A 17630-nucleotide genomic window follows, 5' to 3' on the forward strand; every position below is an offset into this window, starting at 1 on the left:
GTTGGGAAACCATCAAATTGTGCTTTCTGAGAGATGAGGAAATCTCTAAAGTGGTCCATGTGCTTTACTCTGTACACTTCTTATTATTTTTGTAATGATTTTGTCTTTTTCTATTTTTGCTATTTAGAAAAAGATGGTTTCCCTTCAGGAACACCAACGGTGAGTGAGTTTACTCTTTGTTTCTTCTCAAGCATGTACAATGTCACACTTTCTGTATTTATTATATAACTAATCTTGTAATATAAAACAAAATGAGATTTATGTTCTTATTCCACAATAAAAGGGGGTCAACAAAGCATATTTCACTGGATTAAAAGTATTTGAGTCTTGTGATGAAATGTAATAGTGCACCTTGACCGCTCAACCTATCCTTTTCTTTTGATATCAGTCAGAATTTTTTTTATCTTCATATAAAAATAATAATAAAAAACCCACAAGTATTTAACACTATGGGGGAGATGATTTTGTTTATATTTATAATTTTTTAACTTTGGAAAAAATGTAGACCAATGCCAAAGGTTCAGAGCCATCAACAGCTGTGGCAGATGACGATGACGATGATGAAGAAGCACCTCCTCCTGTTATTGCTCCGCGGCCAGATCACACCAAATCGGTGAGTGGCTGTAAAATTTACAGTGCAGACTTGCATTTCACAATATTGCGGAACTTTTTCTACTTCTTTGTTGTAGCAAAGTGTTTTGTTTGTGAAGTGACCTGTTGTACGCTTTTATGGAGAAATTGGGTCCTTATTCACATGTGCTTGCCAAGAAAATGCGTAATTTGCGGATACAACTTGGATCAGAAATCTTGAAGTTAATGCTGATTAGTTTGTTGGCTTATGTTGCAGTGGGTCAGTTATGCTTGTCCTTCAACCCAAGATGCAAGGAGGAGGCTTTTTAGTCCTAAAAAACAAAGTCTAGTTTCTGTATCTTTGCACAGTACAGTGGTATGAGTGTACTGCGTTTATTCTTTTTATTTGATTACAGAGTGATAGCCTCACCTAATGTACTATCTAAGCCCACAGAAATTCAAATTTAGGATTTGAATGTTTATTTCACCCCCAAGGTCATCAGTATTATGTGAAAAGCAAAATGCTTAAGAAGTTGTTTAAGTTTTATTGTGATTATCCTGAACTGCACACCTGGCTAGCAGAGTCCCAGGAATCCTGGCTAGCACATCTAATTTTTTGACCAAGGCAAATGTACACACTGCTGCTCTGTTGCCCACTTCTTTTCACTCCAGGAGCACAGAAGTGTGATTTGTGTGTATTTGTCAAGTCATACAGCTTTAGAATTGCCGGTTTGGGCTATGTGAACGTATACGGTGTGACAGGTCTATGGTTTGGTATTGCTGGGGCAGCTGTGTGTGGCTGTAAACTTGCATAGTTTTTCAGATGCAGGTCTACTCCAGAGGAAATGGAATAAAGCTCCAAGAAAATTCCCCTGAACCAGGGACAACTGGGAAATTCCCAGACATTTCGTGTGTCTTTTCATGGTGAAGCATGAGTGTTTTTCCTTTAAATCTTAGGAGTAGTTGGTCTTGTCGTTAAATAGTGATTTGTTCTGTGAGACTTGGAAATTGCAGGAATGTAATAAATAGATGAAAGAGCCCCTCCTTTTAACTAGCGTGGGTTACAAAGAGCAAGCAAATAGAAAACCCAGAAAAAGTCTGTCTGTGGAAGTTAGTCTGCTAGCATCCACTCTGTACAGGAAGCCTCTGTGTCTTTCATTTAGAGGCCAGTAACGTTGCCAGCATCTCGACTTCCTGGAATGTAATGTTTTTCAGGTCTCATTTCTGCCTGCAGGCTGTTACGTAAAATGTTGCTTAGTGATCTTTGAAGAAAGGTGATCGTTTTCAACTGAAAGTCAGTGATCATAAAGAAAATGCTCAATTAAATGAGTAAATGTTCTATCTTAACAACAGATTTATACACGGTCTGTAATTGATCCCATCCCTGCCTCAGCTGGTGACACTTCTGTTGACACTGGGACGAAATCAGGTGACAAGCAGAAAAAGAAGACTAAAATGTCAGATGAAGAGATCATGGAAAAACTACGTAGGTGTCTTTTCTTTCAGATAAACGGAGGCTTTAGAACTGCTGGGGCAGTGGGAATTAAGCTTATGCCCTTATTTCTATGTAAGGGTTTGTGAATACTGTGCTTGATTAGTTTTGTGTCAGACAGTAGCTGAGAGGAGCTGCATTCAGACGTTTTGCTAATATCAATGCCTTGGAGCCTTAAAGGGTAAAAAACATTGTAGTTGTTGGATTTTTTATTATTTTTTTGATTGAAGTTCAGTTGCGATAATGTTATCCACATGTGCAGTATATCCATCATAATGTAAAATATTCCAGTTTCTGTTGTAGCTTGTTCCATAATCTTCTTGAAGATAATTTTTCACCACATTAATGTTCCTGTGCTTAAGTCAGGAACTGACTGGTTTCTGGAGCAGGCTAACCTAATAGATTCATCATAATCTCATGCGGGGTTTTGCTGTATGGAAGACTATCATTAACATGAAATACTAGTGGGAAATAGCATGATCTGTCTTGTTTTACTCTAAACAAGTATAATGACTGTCTGAGACTGGGCCTTTTGTAACTGGAACTGAATCAGGAACCATTGGCAGTTCATGCATCAGACTTTACTACTTGAGCTGACCCAATTTTGGAGGTATCTTGCTCGTGCCATTCCCACTAAAGGGGAGCAGTGGGATTTATGCATTTTTTAACACGAGCTGACAAACAGTCAATGCTGTGCTACAATAGCAAAGAATATTTCCAAAATCCATGACTCTTTTAAGATTCTATAAGAAAATGTTTTTCTTTCTCTTTTCTTTTTTCTTTTTTTTCCTTTTTTAGGCACTATTGTGAGCATAGGTGATCCCAAGAAAAAGTACACCAGATATGAAAAAATTGGGCAGGGGTAAGTGTTTGTCCCTACTTTTATTCCTGGTGAGCCAGTGCTAAAGGTGATATCTCTGATACTGTCAGGTAGCCACCGCTTCCTGAAGCAAGCAGAAATGTCGGCTGTATTAAGCAGTAATAGGCAGACGGTGAAGGCTTTACAGTGGTAGAACTTCTAAATTGTCTCTTAGTGCAAAAGCAGAGCACCGTGACTTCTCTCCGGGTGTATTTAGTCCTCTGCTTTCCCAGTGAGATGCATTCATCCGTTTTGTAACGTGACTACTGAATAGCTTGGGGGTATATCGGAAAGCTTTCTGCCTTCTAAACTAACAATACTGCCTTGACTAATTTATTGCTCTAGTGTTCCTATGGATTCTTTTGAGCCAAAAGTATATTCAACTCTAGCTTCTCCACCTTTGATTGTATGTAGCTGACTCATACTCTATACTTTCCAAATATGTCTTTGTTTGTGGGAGGGCTTCCCCTGGAGGAAGATGAAAAGGAGTGCCTTTTACAGAAAGGGCTTCCCAGCTTTTCTGATCATAGGGATCAGCACAAGTTCTAGGGGTTTAGGCATCTTCAGTGCGGTTTGTCTCAGAAACAAGTGTACTTCTGATTAATTTGCCTCAACTGACGGCATTTCTATGATATTGCTAATTGTTAAGAACTTTTTGATAAAGCTCTTGCGACATTGAAAGCTAACACAATTTTGTGTTTGTGATTTGTCTGTTCACGTGCATATTTTACACAGAGACTCAGCTGGCTGTAACGTGTTTTTTTTTTTTTCTTCACAGGGCTTCAGGTACAGTTTTCACAGCTATTGATGTGGCAACAGGACAGGAGGTAAGATTGCTGTGCTCATTGCAATGGAAATACTTTTTCCATAAATATCTTCTGTAGGTGGCTGAAATAATCTGACTAGGTTTCGTTCTGTGGCTCCAATCTCTGCTGTTACCTCCCAAAAGAATGTTTGTCATGGTCATTTGCAACAGTGTGTGCCTTGTTTTGTAGTAATCAGATGATGGAAAGCTAAAAATAGAGTTTTCTCTCTCCAGTGAAAAGTAGAGGGAGTGAGATGTTCCAGATGCGAGTTTTGAAAACAGTTTATCCTTCAAGTATTGTGGGCAATGGTTCCCTGGATTTTCAGAAATAAAACTTTTAGTCTTTCAACACTTCTTCTGTAGTCCTGTTTTAGTAGAGGTGATTGATACACGTTATCTGTACCTTATCTGGAAATAACTTGTGCCTGTATTTTCCTTTGTTTTAATTAAAATGCCTTCTTCACATTCTGCTCTCTTCTTTCTACTTGATGCTTCCAAACCTGTCTGGTAAAGATGATGGCATCAGCAAAATTCTGTGTGCGTGTCATCCAGGGATCATCTCTGATTCTCCAGGACTAAAAATTTAGGAGTTAAATGCTTCTCTTTAAATTCAGTTTTTCTCTAATTTTCCTTGAAAAGCCTGAAAGTAGCCATTTGTTAGGTCACTGATAAGTAATTACCCTTTCATCAGTAACCACATCTACCAGTACTGGAGTGGGATACCACATCATAATAAACATAAGCCTTTCAGTTGTCTCAGTACGTTCTCTCTTAATTTGCCTTCTACACAGTGCAGTACTTCATGTCCTCTCACTGCAGAGTGGATTTTTTGTCTTAGTTCCATTCTTAGACCTTCTCTGCTTCTTGTCAGGCAGGTGGTCTGACAGTTGATTGCTTGTGGACTCTTCCTTCGTGCATTAAACTGATGTCATAGTCTGGCTTCCTCAATGCTCTCTCTCTGAGGAAGAGAAGGAAGCTTTAGGGGAACAATTGGGTTTGTCCATTGGTAAGAAAAGAAGGCCAAAGGAGGATTTCATTGCTGTTTTCAGCTCCTTAGCAGGGGAAGGTGTAGAGAATATGGAGCTACACGTGACAGGACAAGAGGTAACACACAAAATGCCATAAGGGGCTTTCTGGTTGGATATTAGAAGTCTGTTTTTCTCACAGTCATTTTAATCCAGCGTAGGACGGCACCCCAGAGGGGTTGTGGAATGTCCCTGCTCCTTGACATCTCCATTCAGAACTTAGTTGGGCAAGGCCCTCAGCTCTAAGTTGGCCCTACTTTGGGTAAGGGGTTGCCCTGAGGTCCTAATAACTAATCCTAAATAACTAATTAATCCTAAATAACTAATCTTAGTTATTTTGTGATTCTGTGCCACAAGTTCTCTTATTTTTTAATGCCTTTGCCAGTGTGTTAGTGATTTGTTTCTACGAGATCGCATCAGTCCTTGTGTTAACACTCCAGTTTTGGTCTCATGGATAAGTTATCTTGTAAAGCTTCAAACTGCATCCTTAAAGTGTTGCAGCTAACTGAACAGACTTGGAACATTTCTTCTCTATTTCAGAGCTTGGAACACATACCCTAGTTAGATTATTTCTTGCACAAGGTGGTTCTTTATCTTCCCTTCTCCCTCTGGGATAGTTTATTGTCTTAATTGCTTTGGGAGAGGTTTCCGGTCTTTCTTTTCCCCCAAGAGCATTATGTCTCACAACATTTTCCCTATGACAGTCACTACAAGCAATTGATGTTTCTTCTTTACCTACCTTGACTACCACAATGCCTTCTTACATCTTGCTGACAGAACATTTCAGTTCTCTGTTCCTGAATTCTCTCTCAAACTTTGGCTAATTCTGTTGCTTGTACCGTGATAACAATTCTCTCCTTATTTTGCTGTAGATTTGAACGTTCCCACTTCCTTGTTTGATAGTTTGCTGCATTTTCAGTGCTTCTTCTGTAGAATTGTTCTTTCAGTCTTTTCTGTTCACGCTGTTTTTTGCAGCTCCTTCTGCCTCCCAGCATTTTCATGCCCAAACACTAATCTAGTCAGAAGAAGATGGAAAAACAAATTGCTTTCCTTGCATTGGAAGGCAACTCTTAGTTGCTACGAGAATCTGTTCTGCTTTAGGCCTGTTGATATAAATGTGGGCAACTATCTTTTTATCTCCTGAAAGTTTCATTTGCTAAGTTTGTGGATCTTTTCAGCTGCTGGAGTATGATGTTGGCTGTAAGAGAGAGCTGTACCCTAATAAATATACAGCCTGCCAGCTGTTCCAAACTCCCTAATTCTGTTACAGAATCTCTCACCTCTCCTGTGCATCTTTTGTATTTAGAATGACTGCGAGATTTTGATACTCAGGTTTGAGTGATGGCTGTTTCATTTTGTCCTCGCCAGGTTGCTATCAAACAGATAAACCTGCAGAAACAGCCCAAGAAGGAGTTGATTATTAATGAGATCTTGGTAATGAAGGAGCTAAAGAACCCCAACATAGTCAACTTCCTGGACAGGTAAATGAAGACAGCTGGCAGATTCCTTTGTTCTTAGGGGGTTTCAGAGGTTTTAACTTGATATTCTGGTTACAGACTCAACCTTTCTGTATCTCAGGGTCTTAAAAACAAATGACTGTATTTAGAGTGTCTTTTTTTTTCCAAAGTAATCTTTTATGGGGAAATGGCCTTAATGATTCAGTAAGAAGCCTTCTGTCATGAATGCAATGCTGCATGTAGTTGTGGATCAGTGGTGGATGAGACTACAGCTGGAAGATGCTGTATTCTGCATGAGAAGTAGGATGTTGGACCCGATGATCATAAAGGTCTTTTCCAACCTAAATGATTCTATGTTATCCTGCCCAGTGAGGTAGTAAGAAGCAGAGGGGTTTTGTTGTCAGCATTTACATTTCAAGCTACCTACCAGAAATCAACTTTCTTTACATTTGCCTTGTAGTCCTTGTGAATCATTTCCTTGACCAGAAGTCACAGTGTTCTTATCAGTCATTTTTCACTTTTCGATCTGTCATGATGGCAAACAGGCGTGCTTTTCATTTTTTGTTTGTAGTTACCTTGTAGGAGATGAACTGTTTGTGGTGATGGAGTATCTAGCTGGAGGCTCACTAACAGATGTGGTCACAGAAACATGCATGGATGAAGCACAGATTGCTGCTGTTTGCAGAGAGGTAAGAATTGTATTTGATGAGTAGAGGAATGAATGTGCGTTCTGTTCACCGAGGTTTTATGGAGCATGTACATTAAGACTAATTGCAACAGTTGCATTCAGTTAGGAAGAATGCACGACACTGTGAGCAGGAATCAATATTGAAATTAGAAACATGCACAGAAAATAACAAAATGAGTCCAAGTTGGAAAATTGTGTTTACAACACAGAAGAATGATACAAATTTTGAGCTGGATGTTTGAGAATATTAAATGATGGAGCAAATAAAGATGAACTTGATGCAGACTGTCCATCTTGTTTTAGAAGCTATTTTCATAGTATGTGAAATCTGTAACTCTGCAATGGTTAAACTTTCTTTATGGATTTCTCAAGAAAATAATTCTCCAGAAAACTATAGCTGGAGTAATTTTAAGATTTCAGTATGGTCTCAGAGTTAAAAATAGCTGATGTCACAAGTCATCAGTTAATTCTGACCTGAGTCAGTGTGTCAGCATCCAGTTCAGGCTTGATTTATTACGGCAGAGGGGAAAGTAATTGTATTATCTGCTGTGCAGGAGAAGCGTAGACATTTAAAACCTCATTTGGCTACATTGGCATGACATCTGCTTTTGATGATTCACCCAAAGGGAGGGGATGGAAAGCAAACTTGTACATTAACATGTACGGACAGGTAATGATTTCCTGTGAAACCAGAGCTAGAAGCAGAGAAATGAAAGTAACTATTTACAGTAACAATAGTTACTTTTTCTGAGGAAAAAAGTCTAATATTGAGCTACTGTATTTCATGAGAACTCTGCTGCCCAGAATGTTACATACCCTTCATTCTGCAAATCCGTACCACTTTGCTAAAGCTAATGAAGGCACAAAACACTTGCTGGGGATCACACCTGTGCCAAGTTGCAAATGGTAGATGGTCTGCTTATAGTAAAAGAGAATATCTTATATGTATGTTTGCCTTTTATTTTCAGATAGCAAAAATAAATTTCATTGTGACTTTAGGCAGAAAGATTTTAATCTAGAAACAAGCAAAACCAATATTAATGATGTTCATAAAGAAGATGTTCTACAGCCTTTGCTGCGGTAAAGGTTGCTTGCAGGTTGAGAATGAAGCATTCCTGTTGGTGAAACTTCAGGCTAAAAGGCTCCCATTTAGTCCCTTACAGTTCCTCTGTAGCATGAACTTGTGGAAATGGCATGTACCAAAATTAACATCTGTGATTTTTTGGGAACATCTTGGATGATGGCTGGGTAATGAGGAGAAGAATTTCTGGGTTGTTAAGATAGCAGAGAATTTCTCAGGTTAAATCATCTTTGACCTCATGAGATCTGGAGGGTGTTTTTTTAGCACAAGAGCTTCCTCTGCTGGTTATTTTAAATAACACCTGTTACATTTTTTCCTCAACACTGGCTGAGGGTTAAGCATTGCTTTGGAATTTATATTCACATAGAGAAATTGTACTTCTGTATGCTGATTTTTTTTTTCCCCCTCATCCAGTGCTTGCAAGCGCTTGAGTTCTTACATGCCAACCAGGTCATCCACAGAGACATTAAGAGTGACAACGTGCTGCTAGGAATGGATGGATCAGTTAAACTAAGTGAGTACCAGAAAATTGTTTGTGTTCTGTTTTCCTTTTCCTAGTAAACTTTGCTTAAGAGAGTGTACATCGGTAGGAGGAGAGCTGACAGAAATTGAGGTGCGTTTTTATTGGATATGAGTAACAGAAGTTCATTCCATGTTATAAAGTGTATAACTCGCAGGTAGCCAGCATTGAAACTCCGAGGGCCCTCAGACGAGGGCCCTCAGACTAGGGCTGAGTGTGTTACTCCGGAAGGATGTTGAAGCAAGCCTGTTGCCACATGAATGTATTGGTAAATATGAAGTAACTGGCAATACAGTGAAGCAAAGATGCAAATGATTGCAAGAGAAGAGCTGCAGCTAACTGCAGCTGCTTTGCTCATCTTTTCAGATTGCCATGACTTGCCTTTCATGTTTTGCCCTTTTCATTAGAAGGTCACTAATGAGAAAACTGTATATTATTAACCATTTATATTGCAGTTTAGTCTTACGCTGCGCCTGTCCTGGGTCTCCTTTTCTGGGACTGAAAGTGTAATACGCTTTCATTAATAAAATCATGAAATGACAAAAGAAACTACTTGCTTTTCAGGTAACTGTCATGCATGCATGAACTTGTGTACAGTAAGTCAGTTTCTGGTGTGTGTAAACATGTGTGGCAATAGAAATATATTGAAAGCATGTGAAGTAGTGGTCAGGATTGTTGAGAGAGAGGGGCATTACCTGACTTTCTGGTATATAGGAAAGTACAAAGCATCAAATGACCAAAGAGTTAAGGCATGGTGTTTTTACAGTTGGGTAGGAGCTTGAAATGCAATGAAAATGCATCCCAGCAGTATTTCGTACTCAGGTGGTTTGCAGTCTCATGTCAGTTATGAGAAGGAGCATGAGGAAAGATTATGAGCCACCTGGCTTGCTTAGCAGCATCGTTGGATGCGCTGTTGGATGCGCTGCTTGCTTGCATAGGAGTTGGTTCGTTTGTTTTAAAGGTGTTATGTGTTCATGCACAAGTTGAATGGGTTCAGATGCTGATAAGTGAAGAGTTAAAATAGAGGGTGTGGCAGGGATGAGTTAGCTGGGAAAGGCTCAAAAAGCAAAGAGCTGTCAATGCAAAGAAGAGCATTGTGAATGGACAGGGTAGCAACCTGTGTAAAGAAGCACTGGCCCCAGGAGAGTGGGGGAAGACAAGGAGGGAGAGACCAGCAAAAACAGGAGTTAGCTATAAAATGTGCTATGTGAAGGGGAGGTATTGTAATTGTTTTGTGTTGAGGCTAGCCCTTCTTTGGCTGTGTGGTTATAGAGCTTCTACGAGTTGGTGAGGTGGATGGTAAACGTTGTGCTTTCTTTAAGCTCTTTTTTTTTTCTGGCTTCTGGCAACAGGAGCAGGAAGAGAGGCCAACCTGCCTGTTACCTGAGCACTTTCTAGGGCTGTCTAGAATTTAGATGGATGATGTGGTAATGTCTCCTAGAAGGAGACAGCATCTAGTGGAGGCTGTAACGCACGTGTCCTGCCCTCACCACTAGTTCCCTACCTATACTACTGGCTAAACTGGGATCTACATCTTGTCTGTGTTTTCTTTCGTGGTGGGATGGTGCTGAAGGCCCTGTTGGTAGGTCACGAGATACACACTGCTGCTGCTTCTCTAGTGTGTTTGTTGAAATAGGCTGTGCTTTGAGTTGGGTCTGACACCTCCCAAAAGGCCTGACCGGAAGAAACGCTGGTGAGAAACTTGGCAGTTTCTGTAGGTTTGCTTTTTTTCCAGGCAGCGTTTTAACAGTTGGGGTGGGGGTAGTTCTTTGTTACACTGTCCTCTTGGTACAACTTAGCATTTCCAGAACTGTGGCTCTTTTGTCGGTACTACTTGGCATAACACTTTCAAAATTGATTCAAAATTTAAAATTATCTCTCTTTCTCTCTCTCTCTCTCAAACTTAGTGTCAATAATAAGGTAAAATCTGGTTCCTGCCTTAACTGTGTTCTTATTGATGCTTTACATGCCTGGGAAGTGGGAGTGCTGCAGCTGGATAAAGTAACATGATGGAACATGCATTGCTGCTGCACCTGAAGGCTATAGGAATAGGTGACTTTTCTTGTTTTCTTGAGTGTGGTTGTTCTCTTCAGTAGTTACCTTGTGGAAAGGTTTGTTTGTCTAGGTTCCTTCTGCTGAGTGGGGTAGCCTTGTTTCTATGTCTCTGTCAGCTGTAGTACCTGTATTTGATGGCCAAATTGCTGTGAAATGCTGAACTCAATAGCTGCAGAATTAAAATCTGTTTAGCAGGGCAGAAGCTATGGTTTGTAGATTCATGTTTCTTTGTTCAGGCTGTATAACATATTTGCTGTGCACAGAAGAGTTGCCTTTGGTGTTCTGCTTGATTTCTTGTTTTGGCTGCTACCAGTCTAGGAATATTGAAGGAAGGACTGGGCAAAATACCATTCTTCAGCAGGATAATACTTATGTCCCTACTCCAGTGGACAAAAAGCTTTACCTTCATTCAACAAAAGTCTGCCCTGCTTAAACACCTTAAGGTTTTATACCCATTTTGCACACTCAAGTTCGTAATATGGAGAATGTGGTGGGGAAGAAAGAAAAGTCCCCTCTCCCTCCCAAGCCCCTCAAGTGTGGAGGAGTATAATATATGTGTAGTAATAGAGAAGTCTTCTAGGAAGTCCGCTTACATGGGATCCACTGATTTAACTTCTTTTCAAATTCTATTATCCTACAGCCGACTTTGGTTTCTGTGCTCAGATCACCCCAGAGCAGAGCAAACGCAGCACTATGGTTGGAACTCCTTACTGGATGGCTCCTGAAGTGGTCACACGGAAAGCCTACGGCCCTAAAGTGGATATCTGGTCTCTGGGCATCATGGCTATTGAGATGGTAGAAGGAGAACCCCCGTACCTCAATGAAAACCCCCTGAGGGTAAGAAGTCCAGACATGGCTAGAACTGTTTGTGGGTGTTTACCATGTGAATATTTTAATGGACTCAGTGTGATTCTTGATAGCATTTACGTTAAAAAGAAAACAACCCCAAAAGATGACAGGCTTCAGTGGTGCAAGAAAATTCCTCCCAGAAGAATGACAGCTGTCTTAAATGTGCACTCAGCAGTTCTTCTGTTCAGAAGACAAGTGAAGCACAGCAATTGTACCAGCTTGTAAACTGAAACAGTAGACTTTGCATTCAGTCTTCTGTGCTAGTTTAGGGAAGGTAAATCCATTAGGTTCTGAAAAATGCTGTTTGTGTCAGTCTAATATTTTCTTTGCCAAGGTATGTAGATGTATCTCTTAAGTATCTGTTGCCAAAAGATTTTGAATGTTATTTTGCTACTAGCAAGAATAGGTCGCAACTACCTATAACTGGCATTCTTAAAATTCTTCATCTCATCAGGGGGAGGCAAAGTAGACTGCAGAACCTTTTCTCGTCTAGACTAAGTAATCGCCTCTAGGCGAGTCAGTATGACATCTTTTAAAGACTTGGCTTGATTATACGATATTCCTCGTTTTGCAGGCTTTGTATTTGATAGCAACTAATGGCACACCAGAGCTGCAGAACCCCGAGAAACTATCCCCAATATTCCGGGATTTCTTAAACCGATGTTTGGAGATGGATGTTGAGAAAAGAGGATCAGCCAAAGAATTGTTACAGGTAAGAGTCAGCTTCTATCACAGCCTGATACACAGAGGCCACTTGTAAGGTAAGCCTCTGATAAATGGTAAGGTAGACTTGACACCCTCTTCTGTTTTGTGTTTTCCCCTGAGGACTCCAGGGGAAAGTAATATGGGAGGAACCACAGTCATCAAAGATTGTACTTAGTCTTTTTGACAGTAGTCTGTGCCATTATTCTGCCACTGCTAAATTATCCAGTAATTTTTGAATTTACTGTAAGAGAGCCATTGAAGTGAGCACAATAGGACTGAGGGAAGGCATTTGACCGGGGAACCTCTTTGTGGTGAATTACTGGAAAAAGAAAGGCTGAGGCTCTTTTGGGAAGAGAAGGAATGATTAGCAGGCTAAGGGTGCTATGAACTGTTGCATTCTTTGGATCTGTCCCTTCAGGAGCTGTGCATTGATGGTGTTTATGCTGCTATATTTTTATGGAAAAGTGCTGTGTGGCTTATACAGGCTTTTTAAATGGTCTTTTACTAATTTACTGTTTCTCTCTTCCTGGCAGCATCCCTTTTTGAAACTGGCCAAACCTCTGTCTAGCTTGACGCCACTGATCCTGGCAGCCAAAGAAGCAATGAAGAGTAACCGCTAACATTATTGTCACGGCCTCCATCTTTTTGTTTGTTTTTTACAAATCTTTATAATATATGAAATTGTTACACTTCTGGGGGGAGGGAGGAGATTTGCTGGGGGGGTGGGAAACATCTGCAAAAGGGAAGAAACTCTCATCCAGAAGACACCCAGAATAAATTGTGGTGACTCTAGTGATCCCTTTCTGGGGTTCAGAAGGAATTGAGGACTGAATTACTGGCCCTTCTGTTTTTTCTTTTTTTTTTTTTCTTCTTCTCCAGACAGCCCAGAGATGCCACTTTCTGTGCCCAGGGTTTTAAGGGTTTTAATGACTTTGCTGTAACAGCTCCCGTTCATTGTACCCTTCTGGGTACTTTCAATACTTGAATGACCGATTCAAGCTTTCAGAGAGCAGCACTAATTTTACCTGCTGATCTCTTGCATTCTCCTCTTCCTCCCCTCTACCTGTTTACTTTTAAATCTCTCTAGTAAGCTCCCATATAACTAGATTCATGGCAAATGTGACAAATGTGAAGGTACATCTTGCCCCTCCTTCCCTTTACAGATTAGCTGTCACTGTACTGTAGAATTAACAACTTGTCTACTTAAGAAATCATAATATGTTGAGATGTATTTTGCTTTTTAAGACGAGTATGGAGAGAGGGGGAAGAGAAGTATTCAACTGTTTTTTGTATGCCTGTGCTCTGTGGACTTTTAATCAAAGATGTGGCCTCTTTGTAGAAACCTCATGATTGGTCAAGTCTTTGGATGTCAGTTTTTGGATATGTAGGTAAGGGTCAGATTCTTTATTTATGATCAAATGATCAACTATAGTCAGGGCAAGAAAACAGTTCCAGCTGTCTTCCTGTGTGCTCTTTTTTTCCCATTAGACTTGCTGGCCAGACGCTTAAGGGATATTTTGCTTGGTGTGGTGGGTGGTTCAAAAACACGTATTGTATCTGTTCTCTGACTTTAGCTTTGGAAGTTATGCTGGTGCCTTTGACTTTTTTATTTTACATTTCCCTTCTTTGTATCAAATACATTTTTGTATATGTTGTAATTTTTTCCCCAAGCAAATAATGCATCAACCTATGGTGTTGTCAGAATTTAAGTATTAGAGCTATTTTTTCCAGTTTTGTATGTGCTCTATTTGTATTAATGAAATCAAAACAAGTAATCAGATATGAGGACACTGAAGACGCAGGATGTTTTTTTAATATAGTTCGAACAGAAGAGTATGAACACTTGGAAATGCCAAAGCACTGTTCTGAGAAGGCGGAGGCTGAGAAGGGAGAACAGTGCCTTCAGACATCGATGGGGCTCATTTGGCTGGCTGGTTGGAGGCTGAAGAGACTTGATGTGTCACACTGATCCTTCCTCACTGAAAACACGCCAGCCAGAGTGGCTGAAGTCGAACATCCAATGCAAGAAAAAGTGCCTCCTTCTGAGGGACAGTGAGTGACTTCAGTGGTTGATTTCTTGGAGTGTTAATGGGGCAAGTGTAAAAGAGTCTGTGCCCCCTGGCTACTTTCGGCGCTGCAGTCTATGCATTTCAACTTCCCAAACAGTTTAATGAAGAACTAACTGTAGTTACAATGTGCCAAATGATTCTGTGAAAGAATAACCCATTACTTTACTGGGATTTTATCACTTTCCCAGTGGGCAGGACCTGGGATAGACAGGCTTGCTGGGTATTGACAGAGGACCCTAAATAAAATTTACGCACACTTTTACAAACGTTGCTGGCAAAAGATAGAAGTCGTTTTCAGATAATGTCAGTGTTCGTATAATGATAGAAATAACTGCGTTGGGGACTGGTAGCCAAGGTATGACAAAACTAACTTCCAGCTGAGAGCAGCCAGCCAGAACTGCTGAGCCTGTCTGTGCTTTTGAGGGGAGAGGGGAAGCAGGGCTAGGGTCCCAAAATGCCTGGTGTAACTCATCAGCTTCTAGGAAGTGGCTTTGTACCAACAAGATGCCTTACTGTGCAGGGAACTGTAGTGCCATGCACGGTTCAATTTGTGTTCTGCTCTTGTGTGGTAGGCACCCAAGTAAATGACGCTAGCTACGACATCAGAGGACAAAATCCCTCTAGCTGTAAGTGTGAGAATAGCTACAGTTTAAAATTCAAGATAGTGTCTCATTTCAGGCAAATAAATAAATCTAGATGCATTTCCCGGGCAAAAGGTCTTGCAAGCCACAGACGCTGTAACACTGTAATGATAGTGCCCCTGGTTTGAATGCGTCTGGCTTCCTGATCAAACGAAGTAGCAAGGAGGCTTGGCTGAGGAAAAGAAAACTGTCTTACTGATGATTCCCTCGGTCCATTGCTGGCAATGGACTTTGTGAAACTCCTTGTGCTAGAGTTAAGGTGGGAGCTTTTCTTTTTTTTCTTTCTTTTTTTTTTTGATGGCACAGACTAGGCAGTAAGATAAGTATAACTTGTGATAAATTTAGGATTTTTTAAATAGAAAAACATGAAATCATAAGTAATTTTAACTTATTAGTTCACTTTTATTGATGAATGAGAATGGTCTTAAACTTATATTATGAAATTTGTCCCATTTAGCGTACTTAGGAGACGGTTTCCAAGCTTACAGTCATCCTAGCAAACAGGACTTAGCCCGATCCAGGAGTTTTACAAAACATATCTCAGTGCTTGCTGTGTGACCCAGAACGGTGTTCAGCTCTGCAGTTGCGAAGTGTACATCTCCCCAGCCCCACGCAGCAGTGGTGTCGTTAAAGGGTGATGTTTCTTGCCACCTGCTGCCAGCAGCTGGGGTCAGAGATGAGCTGGGTAGCGACTGAGCTGGCAGAGAAGGAAAGCTTCAAGGAGGTTGCCATGCTGTACTTCTGTGTCTTAGTGAGTTGGGCATCGCTTCTCTAACGATGTCAGCTGTGTGTGTCTGCAAAATTAAAAAAAAAAAAAAGCCAGATTTTTTTCCCTGGAGGGAGCAGACAAGCATTTTTAAGACTTGCTGCTGCTCGATTTGTCTAGGGTAGACAAATAGCGAATAGCCGGAGTTTGAGCAGATGCTGAAAAGGAAGGGATTGCTTCTGAAAGTGCTGGGATTCCCGTGTGTCTCACTCGCCTAGGTGCCAGCATAAGATCCTGAACTGGATTTTAATCCAGCCTGCAGGCAATACATATGGAGTGTAATGTCCTGTGGTGTGACTGGTTGGGTGTACGGGGCTGGGTAGCTCGTGGTTGGCATGCATGTGTGCAGGGAATGTTTGACTCCTGGGATTTTTGTTATCATGGAATAAATTGGATTTCTCATTGAAAGCAACCATGGCACTGGGAATGTGCACTTTGACCTGCCCGGGCGTTAGCAAGATGCGCTGTGGGCTTCCCCCTGCTCTCAGGCGCGGGGAGGCCCAGGAGGTGTGGGCAGAGCAGTTGCAAGATGCTGGGCTCCCTTGTCAGAGGGGGGTGGGGGTGGCTGGGGGCAGTAAAAAAAAACTGTTAAAGGTCTTTTCAGCTGGCATTGAATAAGTGTCTTTGGTCTGTTTTCCCTCTGTCCCTCACACTGTCGGTGGAAATGGAAGTGGGTGCAAGCTTTCTTTTTATTTTTTTTAACTGTCTTCAGATTTTAATGTTGCCTTTTGTGTAATTTAATCCCATTATGTTATTTAATTGTTACTGCAATATTAACTACTGTATTTGTTGACTTTGTTTAATAACTGTTCTTTCAGGGCTAGAAATAAACTTCTAAAAAACATTTTTTTCATCCCCTTCCCCGTCATGAGTTTATGCCTTCTGAGACAAGAGTAAATGTTTAGATGTCTTAATGAGATTATGAGATTAGCAAAATGTATTTTTGTCATTAAGCTTCTTGTGAATGCTTTACGATGGATATCATTTTATGCTGCACTAGCCCATCCTGTTTCTTTTCAAGTTTGATTACTCATCAGTCTCTGTACCGACCTCATGTGATAACCACAAGATTTCCTTGCCACCGCATGCTGCTGACAGTCAGTTACTCCAGAGCACCGATGGGGGAGAGCACGTCTGGAGCACCCTCTTTTTACCCATCATCATAGAGAGATCCTGTGCTATTTTGTGAAGGGAGCAAAGCAGCAGCCTCTCAAAGACCAGCCTCGTTCATCTCAGTTGTGTCTTTCACCATCCACTCGCCTTAAGGTAGCATTTTGTTAGGGAGGGAGGGATTGGTGGACCAGTAAGCTGCGCTCATGGCAATGTGATGGTGCAGTAACCTTTCCAAACAGGACTGTTTGACTGTGAATATCGTCCAGAATCCTGCATGTATAGACATGGTGGTGTGGGGAGCGAGCTGTCCTGCCTGTTGGGAAGAGGTGACTCCAGCTTCAGCACCGTCCCCGCTGATCAGCTTTTGACTGATCAAGCCAAGCGCAGGAGCTGGGTGTCAGCAGCTAACCTTGGATTTGGGGTGAGATGGATGGTGGCCATTGGCAGGCTGTGGAGACTTGCCCATGCTTTTCATCGGAACTACAAAAATGCCATGACGTGTTAGCATTGCAGTCCGGTTAAAGGAAAGGATACCAAAATGAATTTACCTTGGGGTTAAGGTTGGTTCAGGTGAAATCCAGATGAATTTTCTGGCTTGGTTGTGAATGTCAAAGACTCAGGTTGTGCCTTTCCCGTGTGTTACTGGAAAATCATCTCCCCTTTTTTTTGCATGTTGTACAAGCCTTGCTCATACTGCTGACAAAAAGAAATGAAGAATCCACTCTTCTTCAAAAGCCTTTTCAACCAGATGTAAGAATGTCACTTTGCACAAAGCACTCTCTCTTCAGGTTAATTAACTTGTTGAAGCATCTTTGTCTTATATATAACTGACCCTTTATGCATTTAAACTGATGTTCTCTAGCACTGCTTTTAAGTGACGTTTGCATTTCATTTATGGGGGGAAAAAGCTGTCCAGAGGAGGGAGAAGGTGTTTA

The 17630-nt window shown here is 41.0% G+C and overlaps 1 protein-coding gene across 2 annotated transcripts in view; it reads left to right on the top strand.

Annotated features, from left to right (window-relative positions):
- The window catches only part of PAK2 (p21 (RAC1) activated kinase 2), a 46419-nt gene extending 28853 nt beyond the window's left edge, over window positions 1–17566 (top strand). For both annotated transcript variants that reach the window (XM_080603910.1, XM_080603911.1), the window contains exons 5-15: window positions 128–159; window positions 506–613; window positions 1924–2056; window positions 2861–2924; window positions 3700–3748; window positions 6120–6232; window positions 6780–6897; window positions 8392–8491; window positions 11193–11389; window positions 11976–12113; window positions 12640–17566. In XM_080603910.1, coding sequence (XP_080460036.1) covers window positions 128–159; window positions 506–613; window positions 1924–2056; window positions 2861–2924; window positions 3700–3748; window positions 6120–6232; window positions 6780–6897; window positions 8392–8491; window positions 11193–11389; window positions 11976–12113; window positions 12640–12726 — 1139 coding nt within the window. In that variant the 3' untranslated portion in view covers window positions 12727–17566. The remainder of the gene's footprint in view (window positions 1–127; window positions 160–505; window positions 614–1923; window positions 2057–2860; window positions 2925–3699; window positions 3749–6119; window positions 6233–6779; window positions 6898–8391; window positions 8492–11192; window positions 11390–11975; window positions 12114–12639) is intronic.
- Window positions 17567–17630: the final 64 nt, after the last annotated feature.

Source organism: Anser brachyrhynchus (assembly GCF_964034855.1).
Source record: "Anser brachyrhynchus genome assembly, chromosome: 9".
In the NCBI taxonomy this organism is placed as follows: domain Eukaryota; kingdom Metazoa; phylum Chordata; class Aves; order Anseriformes; family Anatidae; genus Anser; species Anser brachyrhynchus.